This window comes from Pyrus communis, chromosome 1 (genome assembly GCF_041283825.1).
Source record: "Pyrus communis isolate YQ-2024b chromosome 1, ASM4128382v1, whole genome shotgun sequence".
In the NCBI taxonomy this organism is placed as follows: domain Eukaryota; kingdom Viridiplantae; phylum Streptophyta; class Magnoliopsida; order Rosales; family Rosaceae; genus Pyrus; species Pyrus communis.
The window spans coordinates 6,429,961-6,447,814 of NC_142565.1; the positions used below are offsets into that span (position 1 = coordinate 6,429,961).

At 37.2% G+C, this 17,854-nt stretch overlaps 2 protein-coding genes across 2 annotated transcripts; both read left to right on the top strand.

The window, feature by feature from the left end:
* The first annotated feature begins 10,558 nt into the window (after positions 1–10,558).
* On the top strand, positions 10,559–13,479 carry LOC137720057 (heat shock cognate 70 kDa protein 2). The gene is made up of 2 exons (XM_068459061.2): positions 10,559–10,925; positions 11,548–13,479. Exons 1-2 carry the CDS (start codon positions 10,712–10,714, stop codon positions 13,281–13,283), a joined length of 1,950 nt encoding a protein of 649 aa, XP_068315162.1. The 5' UTR covers positions 10,559–10,711; the 3' UTR covers positions 13,284–13,479.
* Positions 13,480–14,582: 1,103 nt separating this feature from the next.
* On the top strand, positions 14,583–17,695 carry LOC137720869 (geranylgeranyl transferase type-1 subunit beta). The gene is made up of 11 exons (XM_068459980.2): positions 14,583–14,946; positions 15,032–15,107; positions 15,238–15,302; positions 15,442–15,581; positions 15,677–15,732; positions 15,828–15,904; positions 16,173–16,218; positions 16,572–16,696; positions 16,844–16,911; positions 16,992–17,079; positions 17,439–17,695. Exons 1-11 carry the CDS (start codon positions 14,788–14,790, stop codon positions 17,586–17,588), a joined length of 1,050 nt encoding a protein of 349 aa, XP_068316081.2. The 5' UTR covers positions 14,583–14,787; the 3' UTR covers positions 17,589–17,695.
* The last annotated feature ends 159 nt before the right edge of the window (positions 17,696–17,854 follow it).

Consider the following 17,854-nt stretch of genomic DNA (forward strand, 5'->3'; position numbering starts at 1 on the left):
CATCTTGTCTGTGGTTGCCACGTGGCATCCCTTAAACTCTCGGATCCTTCTCTTCTCTCCCAACTTACTGCCAGTTCTCTCTCTTGCTCTCTTTCCTTCGTTGCAACCTCCATCTTCCCTCGAGCATCATACACCCACGCATACACTCATCTCCCTTCGAAGAACATTATCATCTATCACCGTCGTTGGGCTTTCCTACCTCCCTCCCTCTCTATGAAGCACAGAGACCACTTAAATGGGTTAAGCACACCCACACCCCGGCAAGATCCTACTTTGCCGACTAGGTGAGGCTCTATTCTTCTCGAACCTTCCTTCTTTCAATGTTTTGGATTGTTTTTAAAGAGAATGAGTGTGTTTTGGGGACGTTTATAACAAAAAACTACTCGGGAAGAATTCCTCAATTTCCGGCGAGGGAACCTGAGACTTGCCTACCTTTTTTCCGCCAATCCAGAGGTGACAGGCAGCGAGATAGGTATGGTTCGATTCCTTGCTTCACGGGCTTCATTTTGGTATTTTATATGTTGATTTTTAGTTGAGTTTTGAGCTCTGTCGAAGCTCAAGAAATTCCAGCCGAAACCCAACCTTCTCCTTTGGTGGGTCCTGCAACCCATGAGTTGAGTTGGGCCAACCCAACCTACTTAACCACAAGCCCAAGTCCCTTTGAGCCTAGGCCCTTATGTTGCATCAACTAGGGCCCTCGGCCATTTTAACTTAAACCCAAACCCTATTTACCCAGGCCCAAACTCGTGTCCATTTAATCCAAAAACCCTAACTCGGGCCTTTGGACCATAGAACAAGCCCATTTGGCAAACCCAAAACCCTAGTTTAACCAAGCCCTCGGGTCGTGCATCAGGCCTTAGGCCCGTTTACCAAATACCCAAACCCTTAAGCCCAGTTTGTCGAGCCCAACCCGGTGGAATATTCTCATGTTGACTTTTTGTTGACTTTTTCGAAATTTACCTGAGACCCTTCTTAGGGTAATTCGACGTCTTGAATCCGTTTTTTACGTCTGTTTTCCCAAATTCAATCGTTTTAGTAGAGTTTTCTTAATTGAACCCTTTGTGTGATTAGGGGCAATTATTTATGGTGTTTTCATCTTCGCTAGTTTGCGTGGTTCTTCGGCAGCAAAGTATATGTGAGTAGACCCCTTCTAAAATGCATGTTTAATAGTAGAAATGCATACATGAAAAGCATAATTTAATGGTTACGTTTTATGAAACATTTTATGAGTAAATTAGATTTACACTTATGTTATATCATGCTTTACTGCGAATATTTTGGAATACCATATTTTACCGAACTTATGTTCTTTGTAGTATATATGATGGATGACTATATACTATTTATGAACATGTTTTTACATACTTTGTTATAGTATATATGATGGATGACTATATGCTATGAAGATGTTTTTGAGATATATGTACCTATGTTTGGAAAGAGTATATTCAATGTTTTGTGCTTATCTAGTGGTCACTGTTCTGCCTACGGGCGAGAGACATAGTTGTTGGCTTCAGGCCGGGAGAAATAATCTCTGGCTTCGGGCCGAGAGACATAGTTGTTGGCGAATGACCGGGAGTAATAATCTCTAGCTTCGGGCCGAGAGACATAGTTGTTGGCTGCGGACCGGGAGATATAATTATTGAACACCACGGGTGACTAGGATACCACTAGTTAGCACACTATACATGAGATATGTTTTATGAAGGTTTTATGGCATGCTAGAGCTTTCGGAAAACCTATTATATATTATGCTATTGAGTTTTCATACAACTTTGAGGGTTAGTATGTTGATAAATGTTTCAATATTATATATATATATATATGCATATCAACTTGGTACACTCATGTTTGTTTTGCGCCTCTTCAGGACTTAGAATCGAGGTGTACAATCCCTGCGTCAAGGCACTTCCGCATCGGCATCTTCGAGTCCTCCCGATGTAGGATCCATTCTTTGTTCATTCAATTTTATATCATTTCTTTTCTAGTGTATAGAATTAGTTGTATACTCTTAACACGTTATTGTATCTTTATTTATATTATATTATTCATGATGGATTTTCTTTCCTTGCAAGTAATACAAACCTATTAGGATTTGATCTCCAAATTCTATTAAGATTCTACTTTTAAGTTTACACAATCACATCTCTAATTAATAATTTCATCCACAACCGATACAAGTAGGAACCAGGAAGGGGTGGCCAAGATTTAATCGAGAACATAAATATGAGGACAAGGAAAAGAGAATTGACGAGGAAACGTGGAACAGCTGGAGTGACAGAAACACATTATCATTAATCAGGACTCTTAAATATATAAATCAAGTCACCTGGCTAGCTAGCTAGCAATGCTGATACGCTCAGCTAAACCCATCAGTATCAATGGCGACTGAACTGATGGTGATCATGAGATGGAACACGTGCATAATTATGGAAAGAAAGAGACACTTGATAATTTGATTTCCATTAAAAATGAAGGATTCAGATGCACTCTAACAATATTTACCTATCACTTAATTACGCGTTTACACAAACGGTAATATTCTCACTATATATATCACACTTAAAATTACACCAAAAGATAAAACACTTTAAACGCAATACTTTTTAATAAAAATAAAAATAAAAATAAAAAAAGGTAAACCAGATGATGGGAGAACGATTCACAACTAAAATCAATTAGAACTACGGGGTTTTTTCATTAATTGGGTGGGTCTAGTGGCTCAATTAATTTTTTACTAGTATTTGCCTACACACTTTGTGTGTAAGAATACTTTTTTAAAAAGAAAAATGGGAGATTTTTTTTTTTTTTTTTTTAACATTAAATATATCTTAACATCACTTGTAGATGAGGATTTCATAAAATTTAAATTAAATTTTGGATTTATGAAATTACAATTTTGCCCATCATTTTTTTGGTGTGATAGAAGACTAAATAGTCTTTTCACTCTATTTTGGTTGACAAAGATGATTCTATTAATATGTAGTTTAGATAATAGTTATCAGACTTTTCTTTTACAATTTAATCAAATAGTTTTGCTCACTTTAATGCCCTCAATTAGCTATTAATCATCTAATTAATGAAAATTTTCTTCCCTAATCTTAAAGGTGTCCCAAATTTGTCTCCACCACCAAGTTCTCGTCATCTTCCAAACAGAAATAAGATTTTTCGAATCCATTTTATTATTAAATTAATAATTAATAATTAATAATCACAACCCTAGCTACCACATCAAAATTAAGTGCAATAAAATTATTAAACATATATGTGTAAATTCCATAATAAAATCTCTCTTCTATTTTATATATGTCGGCTGAGATGCAAGAGACGTGGTTAAGTTGATGGACTAGCTAGCTGGGGTATGTGTTCTCATTTTAAAAACATCGACTTGGGCCATGTGTTAACTTCAAATATAGAAAAAAAATAGCACTCTCTCACACACACATTTTTGGGAAAAAAAAAATTGATTTATTAATTAATTGTTACATTTATGGATACATGTATATCATGATAAGTCTGAAAATGAGACAATGCTGTCCCAGTTTCTTTGATTGACAAAGAAGCTACATAGCTCATATGGTCCAAACAACAACTGCAACATCAACTTGAAGAGGAAAGGGATCCTTATTTTTTTATTAAAATGAAGATTAGTTGTGGGGTCCATACCATATCGAATTTTAATGATTCAAACATTCTATTTTTCAAGTTGCACCTCATAGATCATCCTTACAAAATATTAGTCAAATAAAAAATATTTAAGACATCTGATTAGGTTCAAAGAAATTAACGAATACTTTATTGTATAAAAAACAAAGAAATTTTATTTTGATAATTAAATAGGCAAATAATTTCAGATTGGATTGAATTTTTGCAATGATGATCTATGAATCGAGACTTACAAAATAGATAATTTGAATCGTTGAAGTTCGATGTGAAGTGGGGCCACACGTAATCTCCATTTTTTTTTTCAAAAAATAGGGATCTCTTTGCATATATATAAGGCATAAGTGCATACGGTTAATCAAAATTTCAATTATATAATACCAAGAAAAAGAAAAGTATAGTCAATAAACCATATTCCTAGTTAGAGCTTATTGTAGTAATGGTCAAGATACTCGAGTCTCACTTTAGTCCTTACCGTCAATTCCACACATAAAACCGTCAATGTCACACATGAAATTAGTATTAATCTCACATGAAGCCAATTGGCAATATGGAAAGTAACTCAATTACTTATAAGCACATGCAAGGTCTCTCATTTTCCCGTTGTGGGATTCATACTCTCAACAAGCCCCCTCATGTGTGGCAAATTTTCAAGCCTAATATGCGAATAACACAAATCAGGTTACGTGGAGCGCGTGTATTCATTGGGCTTCACACGTGGAACAATCTGCTCTAATATTATGAAAGAAGTTGAGGTTTCACCATAAAATCAATTGGCAATATGAGGAATATCTCAATTACTTATAAGCACATACAAGATCTATATCCCCGATATGAATTTCATACTCTCAACAAATTCCTCGCATAAAACCGTCAATGTCACACATGAACTTAGTATTAATCTCAGATGTCGTGGTTCACCATCTAGCATTATAGCCATTGATATCTATGTGTGATGGGATACGAATTATGAGTGAACTAATTTGCATCCTTAATTACAAAAATTAGCTGGGGTCTTATATATACAAGCTACAGGCCTACTGACTATATGCTGGAAATCCATATGTACACATGTATTCATGGTTTTCCTGCATTACATGATTAAGGTGCAGCATCTTATGTTCTCAGGCTGCACAATGGACCCCAAGTCATGTGCTCTTATGAAAAGGATCAGGGCATGGGGCAGTTTGCTTTCTTAGCTTTTTAGCAATGTTCATCAGTCTCAAACCCATATTTTCAATTCAATCTTAAGAAATTAAACTTACTGATTTTGGGACCTCCATAAATTTCAGTAGTGGTCAGATATTGTATGTGAACATGAAAATATTGTTAAGCACTTTAATTAATATAATTTGGTTCCTCACCCTAGCCAGACTCGAACTTATTGTTTGTGAAATTAAAGCATGATGTTGACACATTTTATCTCTCTTTTCTCTCTGGGATTTCCATTTTTTTTAATGATATTATCTGCTAGCTAGGGCAAGAAGGGCAGAAGGTGCCCACCACCTCTGTGATTACTAGCGATCGATCTTGACATTCCGCTTATACATATTCTTAATTTTTCAGTCATAATATTTAGGGCAACAAGTTTATAGAGTACTCATCATTGTTCTCATTCACTCTCATTACTGTTCTTACCTAGGGCTTTCAAGGCTAGCTAGATTCTTGCACAACCCTCACTCCATAGTTCCACATGGCGGTACCTTGGTTCCTTTGCAATATGGGCACCCTTTCCCCTAAGGTACATGGTTTGGAGAAATGTAAGCCAATGTTGTAAGAATAAGTTATTCTCATGAACTTAACATAGTATCAGAACAAGTGTACTAAGATGAGCGAGAGATGAATGTTGTAAGTTTGAAACATGTAGAGTGTATTATACACATATATATGTATATATGTATGAGCACATGAGCATCCTTTTCTTGCACCCACAGGCTTAACAACCTAGTCTCTAGCTAGTCATTAGGGCTTTGCTAATTGGAGCTCAATATAAAGTGTTACTTTTGCTAAAGGTTAAAAGGGGACATGCATGCCAAGTACTAATTACTTTAATTTTAGTCTAAATAGAATGTTGTGGAAAATGGGGTATCGCAGATTAGAGTAACATGGAAAGAACACTTAAGATATAACAGCTTCTTTTCCTTTGTTTACACGGCTACAAAAATTGACCCCTGAAAGATATGCCTTTCAAACCTACGTTCATTGTCTAAGCTCTGTCACAAATTCATCCACATATGGAATTGTCATATTCATCAAGTCATAAATTAGGTTTTCTATTTTAATTGCACTGTTAACCAAAAAAAGGCTGAGCGAATACAAAAACTCAATGCATAAGTTTAAGCACCTAAACTGCAATTTTTAGCCTTAGCTAGTCACCGTTCAAGCTTAACTAAACTTTGGTAGATGTTTGAATGCATACATAGGTTAATATTTTTAACTACTTAAACCACAATTTACAGCCCCAAACCAGTCACAAATCAAGCTTTAACTGCTGAAACTTGTTGATGGATTGTGACAACGACAATTTGAATGCGTCTCCAAATACCCTGAATTTAACCCTTATGTTAAAACGATCGCCCGCGCCTCACTTCAAATTCGCAGCAAATTCCAGACTGTATATGCAGAAAAAAGTTCAAGAGTACCTGCTTTATTTTTTTAAATTCTGTTTATTTTAGTTTTGTATTTTTCTTTTATGCATGCAACATTCCAATTATATTATATATGGATCAGATCTCATTGACTTTTATTTATCATCCATCTCTTGCACGAGAGCATGTGACAGAAATAGGAAATTAGTACAATTTTAAGGTTGGTGGTGGTGTAGGAATCTAGTTCCCCTATCTAATCAATCTTTGCAGAATATTTCTTTAAATCATATCATGCAGAAAAAGCAGGTGGTACTCACTGTAACAGTTATGCAAAGGAAAGCTTATAGCGTTGCAGCTTTTGCCTCCATTACTTGTTCACTTGCTGTCACCTCTTCCTCCCACATTTACCCATTAAAATTACATGGGGTTTTGTAATTTCGTATTTTAATTTGTATAATAATTATGCTTATCATGTCCTTATTTTTATACAAATTATATAATATGGGTTTTGTCAGAATGAGAGGGATTTGAGCACCAGTAAATCTGAGATTAATAAGCAGACAAACCCCAACCTTGATCTGCTAACGTGCCTTAGCTTTTTCGGCTTAAAGATAGTGGTCCAATATATTCTGCATTGCAATCTACATGGCTTCCTAATTTTGATTAAAGTTGACGTAAGATTAGACGCAGCAAATCCCAACATGAACAGTAATCCAGCGTGAAGAGTTTTTTTTTTTAAGTTTTTGGTGTCCAATTTGGCCCAACGATACATTTTTAAAAACAGAACAATGAGACGATTCAAACTCATCACATTGTCATGATGTGTGATGGATTTCCGGCATTTGGGGATGTTTGGAGGGTCAAAAGAAATGTTAATTCATTTCTAGTTGTTTTGTTATTTTCGGATATTAAGTTATTTCTTGTTTATTTCTTTTTGTTGTTAGGGTTTTGTGAAACTATTTAAGTGTCCTAAAGGTTGTATTTTGGTTTATCTTTTCATTCAAAAAAATTTAGAAAACAAGAGTTTCTCTTAGTATTTCTGCTTTGTCAAAAGTGAATGTGGCGTGGTGCAAATGAATGTATTTGCATAGTTTTAGGGCCACAAATTTGGGGCACCATCTGGTCTTACAAGAGCTACTTGAGGAACTAGGGGTTTTTCAACAAGCCTAGCAGATAACTGCTCTGTTCATAGGCTCATACCTTGAAACGGCCCATTAGCTTTAAAGTCCAATAAGAAACTTTCGTTGGTGTTGGATGTGCTGAAACGTAATGTAGTGTGTAGAGAAATATTAAGAAGATTTTTTCAAAAGTGAGACTTTCTACGAATTTTCTTTCATCTCATGTTTTTTGCATGGGAATTGACCTTAAATTGTAAGATGATAGATGATTCATAAAAAGTCGTGATTTTAAGAGTTTCTTTAGCATTTCTCTAGTGCGTAAGATAACTACACGAAACAACACGAATAACAAAAAACAATGTCATAATCATGACTTATCAACACAGTTGAACAATGACACAACAACAATCTACGATCTTGATCTCAACATATAACAGTGGGAGTAAAGATGAAAAGGAAACGGGTTTGGTATGTTATTAGTCATTAACAAACTTGGCCAGGGATTCAATTCCCTCCATCCACTATAACAAAATGGGAAGGAAAAAATCATTTGGCGTTGAGTGCCTTTTTGTTTTAAGAATCATGATGAACATAATAACCCCTTAATGAGAGATGTCTTTGTTTGGAATGTATGTGCATTCCCCTCTCAATCGTTTTATTGTGCAAGTAATGCATGATCAATTAATGTGGGAGACAAATATTTTACGACCATCACATACAAGGATCTATGCCTCTTAGCGAAATGATAGAAATATTTAAATTAACAAGACTAGCATTAATCACCTAACATGTTCGGAATTGTTTCTAGAATCGATAAAAGTGTTTTCTTCTAAACAAAAGCACTTTGACAAAAACTTGAAAGTGCTTTAGGGTTCATAGAAGCAATTTATGCTTATTTGCACTTTCAAGTGAATTTCTAGGAATAATTGAATTTTTTTTATATTTTTTATATTCATCTATTAATGCACTTCTAAGAACACTCATGAGCAAAATTACAAGTGTGTTTGGAAGTTCTTTTAAAATAATTGAAAGTGTTTTTTATTAAAGTGTTTTTGAAACCAATCATTAGTAAAAATGCAAGTGAATCTTGGAAAAGCACTTGAAGTGCTCTTTGGAAGAAACAAGCACATAACCGGTGTTTATTCAAAAATGCACTAATGCTTTTGGTACCCAAAAAGACTTTCACCAAAAACGCTTCCCTTCAATTTATATGCATGTAGCTAGTTCTAAACCAACCTATTGCATATTTGCACAAACCTTTTGGTATCCAAAAACACTTTCACCAAAAACACTTTCATTCAATTGGGTTTTTATCACAAAATGGTCCCTGAGATAGACCAAACTTTTCATTTTGGTCCCTCACTTTCAAAATCAATTAATGTCGTCCCTGACATTCACTACCTCAAATCAATTTGGTCCTTCCGTTAAGATTCCATCAACTATTCTGTTAGTTTGTTTGTGAGAACCACAAATCCAATCAAATGGTGACACGTGAATTACACAAAATAAGGTTTTTATCTCAAATGGTCCTTGACATTGATCCAACTCCTCATATTGGTTCTTGAGTTTCAAAAATTGATAAATTTGGTCCCTAAATTTCACTACCGTACATCAATTTATGCCCTTCGTTAATGTGGTTCCACTAATCCAATTATATGGCTCAAAGTGGATTGACTAAGATTCTAAAAGATGCTAGACGCTAGTCGGGCGGCGGGCTGGGGCCTAGCACCTAGACGGCTAGCCGGGTGCCTAACTAGGCGTATTTAAGTAAATCTGTTATATTTTGTGTAAATAAGTGTCTATTTATACTTAAAATATATATGTTTACATCATAAATTACAAAATAGAATGACATATATATATTATGAAGTATTGAAACATAATGAAAACACAGGGACACAAGCATATAATGTGTGTTCATTTAAGTATTCAACAAGTATCTTACAATTTATTAAAAAAATAATGCAAAATGAAAGTTATCTATTTTATGTCTAAGTAAGTCGCAACCTAAGCGGATGTCTAGGTGGGTCTAGATGGGCTAGGCGTCCTTTCTAAATTTTCAAACGCTTAGGCATTAATTAGGGCGGCTCTGGGCGAGGATTTTTAGAACAATGAGATTAACTATAAGAAACTATTTTTTTTTTTTTAAGAGAACCAAAAGAAGAGTATTCCGCACTGGCATTTTTCTCACATCCCACAACCCTAATTGGAAAAAAAAAATCAATCTAAATTCGATAAAATCGAATCTAAATTCAATTCAAATTTGATAGGATTTAGGATTATACCCAACTAGAGAGAATGAGGAGTGGGTTCAAGAGGTCAAGTGCTTTAGCGGTGTCATGGTGCCTTCCTTTTCCTTTTAAGCATACCCTGATGAAGACGACGATGACTTTTTTTTTCTTTTAGTTTTGATTTTTAGTTTCTTATTTTACTTTTAGTTTTAAATCTTAAAAAAATAGTTTCTTATAGTTAATTCATGTGGTGTCATATAATTGGATTAGTGGGACAAAAAGTATTAACAAAACTTTAACTGAAGGATTAAATTGATGTGCGGTATTGAAAGTCAGGGATCAAATTTATCAATTTTTGAAACTCAAGGACCAAAATGAGGAGTTGGATCAATGTCAAGGACCATTTGCAATAAAAACCCTTATTTTGTATAATCCATGTGTCATCATTTCATTGGATTTGTGAATCCCACATACAAATTAACAGAATAGTTGACGAAATCTTAAAGGAATGACCAAATTGATATGCGGTAGTAAATATCAGGGACAACATTGATTGATTTTGAAAGTAAAAAATCAAAACGATAAGTTTGATCAATCTCAACTACCATTTGTGATAAAAATCCCATTCAATTTATATGCATGTAACCAGTTCTAAACCAACCAATATGAATTTCAGTCGTGTTTGAATTAAAAACCTTTTCAGAAGCCCAAAGTTGAAGTCAAAGCCCAATATCACAAAACGCCATCGTCGTTTTGAGACGAAATTCAACAATGAAAAGGACCAAAGGGAAATTTCCAACGACCAACGAGTATACCAAAAGGCCCAATCAGATAACGCAAGAAACCGCCACCATCAGCACCGTCCACTATACTCAAATCCAACGGCCCTAATTAAACCGAACATTCTCGACACCCTCCCACCAAAATTCGTAAGTTCCCGATACGAACATTCTAGACAAGCCCTCCATCCGTCCTACTATATAAACCCCCATTCACCACTCTTGCTTCACCACCTGTGACTCCAAAAACCTTATCACCTCAAAAGTATCTCAAAAGCTCTTCAATTTTCTCTGCGGTTCTTTGCTTGTTTGATTGATTCTCTGCGGTTGCAATGGCGGGAAAGGGAGAAGGTCCGGCGATCGGGATCGATCTCGGAACGACTTACTCGTGCGTCGGTGTTTGGCAGCACGATCGCGTGGAGATCATCGCCAACGATCAGGGCAACAGGACGACGCCGTCTTATGTGGCTTTTACTGACACCGAGAGGTTGATCGGCGATGCGGCCAAGAACCAGGTCGCGATGAACCCCGTCAACACCGTCTTCGGTAAGAATCGAAGTCCTTTCTTTACTTGCGAATTTTTAAATGTTATGATCTCTTTTTGCTTTGCATGTTAGGGTTTTTACTTCAATTTTGCTGTGTACTGCTTGATCTCTGCTTCAAGGGCTGATTTTATTAATTTCACTGGCAAAATTTGCCGCTTGTCTAAATTTTGCTGTTTTTAGATTTCTATTTCTTGAATTTATGAGAAGAAATGAAAGAAAGTTCATTTTCTTTTAGAATTATTATCTTTTTGTATGATACCATACGGCGCACCATTCGTGTTTCGGCACAAATCTCTTCATGTTATGGTTGTTTAATTTGTGTGCCTTTAATCTTTTATATAGCGAATTAAAGAAAAGATGGATTTTTAATGTAAAAAGAAAATAAAAGAATAATTTTTATTGTTATTTTCAGGATTTGTTTAGTTAATACTAATAGACTATGACATATTATCATTGGTGGTCAGGGCCTTGTATTTTAATTACTGTGTTCAAAATTATACTTGGGTTTGTTTAATTGTTTATTCTGATTAGCCTTAATAATTTGAGCTTGATATTATACTTTGTTTCGTGTTGTGCATTTTTAATGAATTAGTGTTACTAAGCGAGCTTTGTTAATTTTTCAGATGCCAAGCGGTTGATTGGTAGGAGATTCTCTGACCCTTCTGTCCAGAGTGACATGAAGCTCTGGCCTTTCAAGGTCATTCCAGGACCCGGTGACAAGCCGATGATTGTTGTCACATACAAGGGCGAAGAAAAGCAGTTCGCTGCTGAAGAAATTTCCTCCATGGTTCTCATTAAGATGCGTGAGATTGCGGAGGCCTATCTGGGTTCATCTGTGAAGAACGCCGTTGTTACTGTTCCGGCTTACTTCAATGACTCTCAGCGTCAGGCTACCAAGGATGCCGGGGTCATTGCCGGCCTTAACGTGATGCGTATTATCAATGAGCCCACTGCTGCCGCTATTGCATATGGTCTTGACAAGAAGGCAACCAGTGTTGGTGAAAAAAATGTGTTGATTTTCGATCTTGGTGGAGGCACCTTTGATGTCTCTCTTCTCACCATTGAGGAGGGTATCTTTGAAGTGAAGGCAACTGCCGGAGACACCCACTTGGGAGGAGAAGATTTCGACAACAGAATGGTGAACCATTTTGTTCAAGAGTTCAAGAGGAAGCACAAGAAGGACATCACTGGAAACCCAAGAGCTCTTAGGAGGTTGAGAACTGCTTGTGAGAGGGCAAAGAGGACTCTCTCATCCACTGCTCAGACCACCATAGAGATTGATTCTTTGTACGAGGGTGTCGACTTCTACACGACCATTACCCGTGCTAGGTTCGAAGAGCTTAACATGGATCTCTTCAGGAAATGTATGGAGCCAGTTGAGAAGTGTTTAAGAGACGCAAAGATGGACAAGAGCTCTGTCCATGATGTTGTGCTTGTGGGCGGTTCTACTAGGATTCCGAAGGTGCAGCAGTTGTTGCAGGACTTCTTCAATGGAAAGGAGCTCTGCAAGAGTATCAACCCAGATGAGGCCGTTGCTTATGGTGCCTCTGTGCAGGCTGCGATCCTGAGCGGTGAGGGTAACGAGAAGGTTCAGGATTTGTTGCTTCTTGATGTCACTCCTCTGTCTCTCGGTTTGGAGACCGCTGGAGGTGTGATGACTGTTTTGATTCCGAGGAACACTACCATTCCAACCAAGAAGGAGCAAATCTTCTCTACCTACTCGGACAATCAGCCTGGTGTCTTGATCCAAGTATACGAGGGTGAAAGGACAAGAACCCGTGATAACAACTTGTTGGGCAAATTCGAGCTTTCCGGCATTCCTCCTGCTCCAAGGGGCGTTCCACAAATCACCGTCTGCTTTGACATTGATGCCAATGGTATTTTGAATGTCTCTGCCGAGGACAAGACTACAGGGCAGAAGAACAAGATTACCATCACCAATGACAAAGGAAGATTGTCCAAGGAGGAAATAGAGAAGATGGTTCAAGAGGCTGAGAAGTACAAGTCGGAAGATGAGGAGCATAAGAAGAAAGTGGACGCCAAGAATGCTCTGGAGAACTACGCCTACAACATGAGGAACACGATTAAGGATGACAAGATTGCCTCCAAGCTCGATGCAGCTGACAAGAAAAAGATAGAGGATACGATTGACCAGGCCATTCAGTGGCTTGACGGAAACCAGCTTGCTGAGGCCGACGAGTTTGAGGACAAGATGAAGGAGCTTGAGGGCATCTGCAACCCGATCATTGCCAAGATGTACCAAGGTGCTGGTGGTCCTGATGTCGGTGGCGGCATGGATGATGATGTTCCTCCTGCTAGTGGCAGCGGTGCTGGTCCCAAGATTGAAGAAGTCGATTAAGCTGGTTTTTGTCGATCCAAGTTGTGTGTTTTGAAGAAAGCGGTGGAGGTGAAGCTAGTTAAGTGTTGTTTTGTTTGTAGTAGTATGATTTGGGATTCAAGTTAAAAATCCAAGATCTCGGAAGTTTGGTGATCTTGGTCGTTTTGTTGAACATCGGATTGCTGTATTTGGCCAATGAAGCCTATTTTCTTTCTAATTTCTCTCATGGTTATATTGGTTGTCATGAGTTTCATCTGTTCGCTTCACTTTTGACTCCAGCTAGTACATTCACCGGGCGCCCGTTACAAGTTTATTCTGTTTCCCGGCGAGATAAGTCGGTCGCAGAACTCCTCGAACTATAGGATTCATTAGAGAAACAAGTAATGCATAAATGATTTGGAACAGCCGAGAAATCTTTCTGCTATGCCTAGAAACATGTTTGTGCTAAACCACTGTGGCCGGAAACCTCCTTTGTAGCCTCCTCTTCCATTTCCTTCAAAGATGTATGCATCCTTCCATGATAACGGTATACAACTGAGTTCAGAATGTTTCTGGTCCGACCTTTGCTCTTGTCAAAAAATTACAAGTTAATAAAAGATGGTCTACCTTTGCATTAGTATTTCAACTAAGCATGGCTGAAAAGGAAGAGTTTTGAGGAAAATGGGTTACCTTCCTTTAGCAGCAGCTTTGATGGTATTGAGTTGCCCTTGCCAATTGGAAGACAGTATACTCAGCAATTGATTCTAGGCCATGAGATTCTTGTGCCAACAAAACCATGAAAAGTAAAATGGATTGAGAAAAACAGAGGGGATATCAATACCTTGCATTTCTCGGAAAATGTCGAGATGGTTGCCTTGTTGGCCTTGAGGCTTCAAGGGTTCCGCAGTTTGTTCCCTAGAATTCGATTTGGTTTATTTTGCCTTTTGAAACTTGAAACTCATATCATTTAGTTTATAAAATTTAGCGTACAAATTTAATCTTTTTAGCATTACCCTTCTATAAAATTCAAAATTCACTTGACATTGTTTTAGGTCTGTTAATTTTTTATATGAGTTTGATTTGGGTCACTCAGGCTAATCAATTCCTTTTTATTTTATATATTTTTCTTTTAAATTTAATATTTTAATTATAAAATATTGACACATAATGGAGATTTATTATACAATAGCATAATTTTATTGAGTATGTTGTCTTACATATATTTCACGAGGTGACCTATAAATTTTAGAGTAAAGAAAAATTCTATGAGTTAAATGAAACAAATTTTGAATTTCAGAACTTTACAAGAGTAAAATGAAATCAAATAGAGTTATAGGAGCCGTAGCTAAAAAGTAAGGCTGAGATTTTCATTCCGGGTAGACGACGACATCCGAAAACGCTTTAAAAACTGGCAACGTATCTCAGCCGTCGAATTCGTACGTCGTACTCCTCCGCAAGTAAAAGCCAAAAGCTGATTAGAGAAGCCCAAATACCAGTAGGATCTCCGAACTCCATCTCCTCGGTCTCCTACCGATAAGATCGGGCCATGGCTTCGGAGATATTCGAGCGTGACCGGCACTTGACGTTTCTGCAGATGATGTACCAGCTGCTGCCCTCCCCCTACCAGTCCCAAGAAATCAACCGCCTCACTCTCGCCTACTTCGTCATCTCCGGCCTCGACCTCCTCGCCGCCCCCGATCGCCTCGTACGTCATCGTTTAGTCAATTTTCCTTGTTGAAGTTCCAATTTGAAATAAATGATTGAGAAAGTTGCGATCTTTGATTTGGTAGCTTGACAAGGAAGCAGTTGCCAATTGGGTTCTGTCACTGCAAGCTCACCCGAGAAGCAAATCCGAATTGAACAATGGTAAAGGCGAAAATTTGATTTTGAGTTAGAATTCGGTAGGATCGATTCGAATTGGATTGAATTTTCTTTCGGTTAAGTGTGAATTCTAGTTTAAATCAATAAAAAAAATTGATCTTTTGATTTGTTGTAGGACAATTTTATGGTTTTTATGGTTCCAGAGCTGCTCAATTTCCTCAAGAGGTTAATGACAATGGGGTATGAAGCAACGAACTAGTTTATGTATTGTATTAGCTGAACTGTATTTTGGGTTTTAACCGGTTCCGGTAATTTAAGCATATATGATTTACTTTTTCCTGTTTCCTGTTAGTAATTGTTTAGTATGATCTTCGTGTAGGCTTTGAGTTGCAGTGTCAGTAACTTGGCCAGCACGTATTGTGCCGTGGCTATACTTAAAATCATCGGCTATGACTTGTCCAGAATTGACTCCGAGTCGATACTGATGTCAATGAGAAATCTTCAACAGCCTGATGGAAGGTATTGTGGTTTACATGAAAACTTACAGCCATTTCTTAGGGGATATTATGAGGTAGCTGGACCAATTTCCTGATATTTTCGACTGATTTTGGCAGTTTTATGCCTATACATACAGGGGCCGAGACTGATCTTAGATTCATCTATTGTGCTGGTAAGATGGTGAAACCTTTTATTTACGTACCTTTTATGCCGTTTAATTCAATATACTTGAAAATGTAGCATCAATTTAGCTGATTGATGTACCAGCGGCTATTTGTCATATGTTGGGAAATTGGAGTAGCATGGACAAGGAGAAAGCCAAGGAGTACATATTAAATTGCCAGGTCTGTATGGCAAATGAAATCATCCTTGCAGAATTATATTTTCCATTTGACCAGTAAATCTTCAAATTCTAGACATCACTGCATGGATATATAACCAAATTTTGTAAACCAAATGGTATGGACGTTGATGATTGGATTATTACTTAAATGTTGATTAATGTGCTTATTTCCTATGGGACACATCATTTTGTTTTGCAAATTTAGTTTAGAAATTTTGTCTCCCTAGCATTACCCATATACTTATACAGAAGTGACCTTGTTCTTTCAGTCATACGACGGAGGTTTTGGGTTGACTCCTGGTTCAGAATCTCATGGTGAGTTCTTTTTACAGTCAATGTGATCCATTTTGTAAGAATGTGTTAGTTGTACTTATTTAACAATTATGAAGTGTCCCAATTTTTTTCCGATTTCCTGACCGGTTGCGTGCTTGTTCATATTTTATTGTATTTTGTATTTTCTTTTCGGTACAAAAAAGTTTAGGGGGAGGGAAGGAGGCTACCCCATCCATACCAGTTGCTTGTTTGTTAATATGTTACTCGGTTTTTATTTTGTATTTACTAAGGAGGAAAAAAGTGTAATTTCTTCTTGCACTGGATCATATGTTGTAAATTCAAAAGGTTTGAAATTCTTTTTCTCCAATGATACAATATCCACTTTGGTGACACAGGCGGTGCAACATATTGTGGTGTTATATCTCTCCGGTTAATGGGATTCATTGAAGATGATATTCTCTCTAAAGATGCAGCGTCTTCCATAATAAATGTGCCATTGCTGCTGGATTGGTGCTTGCAGGTTTATTTCCTCACCTAATCTCTTCAAGCATGACCAGTTCCCGAACTTTGCATCTGAAACAATGGTCCCGAACTTTGCATTCTGATAAGCAATTTTAGGTTCTCATCCCATAATAAAGATTTCTCTCATTTTTTTGTACGACTGCAGCGGCAGGCAGCTGATGGTGGATTTCAGGGTAGACCCAACAAGCATAGTGATACATGTTACGCGTTCTGGTAGGTGGACGAACGTCCTTTGGCAGTTTCACACCGTGTTTGAAATTTCGTACCTTGACAATGGACATTTGCTTGTGCAGGATTGCATCAGTTTTGAAGGTTTTAGGGGGCCACAAATTCATTGACAAGAAAGCCTTACATGGTTTTTTACTGACTTGTCAGTCCGAGGTGCCTTACCTCATCTTTCCTCATATTAACGTATGATACGATAGGGGAGAATGTGAAGTTTCCTTCAGATTTGTCATGGAAAATCTGTTATTACTTTAGTCATGCATGCAAATTTATGATTTTATTTGATTAATCTCCATAAACATAGATCCTTTGGCTATGATGATAGAAACTAGGAACACATTTGGATATAAGTGCAAGTCCTTGTTCTTAGGAAAAAGAACGGACCAATAAAGTGCAGACAGTATAAATTTCTTTGTGCTTAATTTCTTCGGCAACAGCATCTTTTGTAAACGTGAGGAATGCCAGTATTGCTCCTGACTCCTGACTTCGATGTTTTGTCTTCGTGCTTTCATCAGTACGGTGGTTTCAGCAAGTTTCCGGGGGATTATCCAGATCTCTATCACTCCTACTACGGGTTCACCGCATTCAGCCTCTTGGAAGAACCCGGCCTGAAACCACTCTCTGTTGAGCTGGGAATGTCTGCCATTGCTGCCATTGGAATCTGAGCTGATAATTTTTCATATACGTTGGCTCTGTATTTGTTTATTTATTTTTGGGTGCTTTTCCATGTATTCATTCGTGTTCTTCATAAATATAATTAAATTTCCCCCCATTCATTATACTGCAAGTTCTATACAAATCAATGTTTTAAAAGACGAAGGCGTAGGCGGGGCATTTTATGGATAGCCCCGCCTATGCGAAAGTCTTGAGGCATGAGGCAAAGCCTTATTGGAACTAAATTTTTAGTATATATTGTATATTGTATATAATA

What these genes read in the sequence shown, in the direction of transcription:
- LOC137720057 (XM_068459061.2), top strand. Translation starts at nt 10,712, where the DNA reads ATGGCGGGAAAGGGAGAAGGTCCGGCGATCGGGATCGATCTCGGAACG. An exon ending in CCCCGTCAACACCGTCTTCG is followed by an intron (nt 10,926 to 11,547) that starts GTAAGAATCGAA and finishes TTAATTTTTCAG; the next exon opens with ATGCCAAGCGGTTGATTGGT.
- LOC137720869 (XM_068459980.2), top strand. Translation starts at nt 14,788, where the DNA reads ATGGCTTCGGAGATATTCGAGCGTGACCGGCACTTGACGTTTCTGCAG. An exon ending in CTTCAACAGCCTGATGGAAG is followed by an intron (nt 15,582 to 15,676) that starts GTATTGTGGTTT and finishes TGATTTTGGCAG; the next exon opens with TTTTATGCCTATACATACAG. An exon ending in TCCTGGTTCAGAATCTCATG is followed by an intron (nt 16,219 to 16,571) that starts GTGAGTTCTTTT and finishes TTGGTGACACAG; the next exon opens with GCGGTGCAACATATTGTGGT.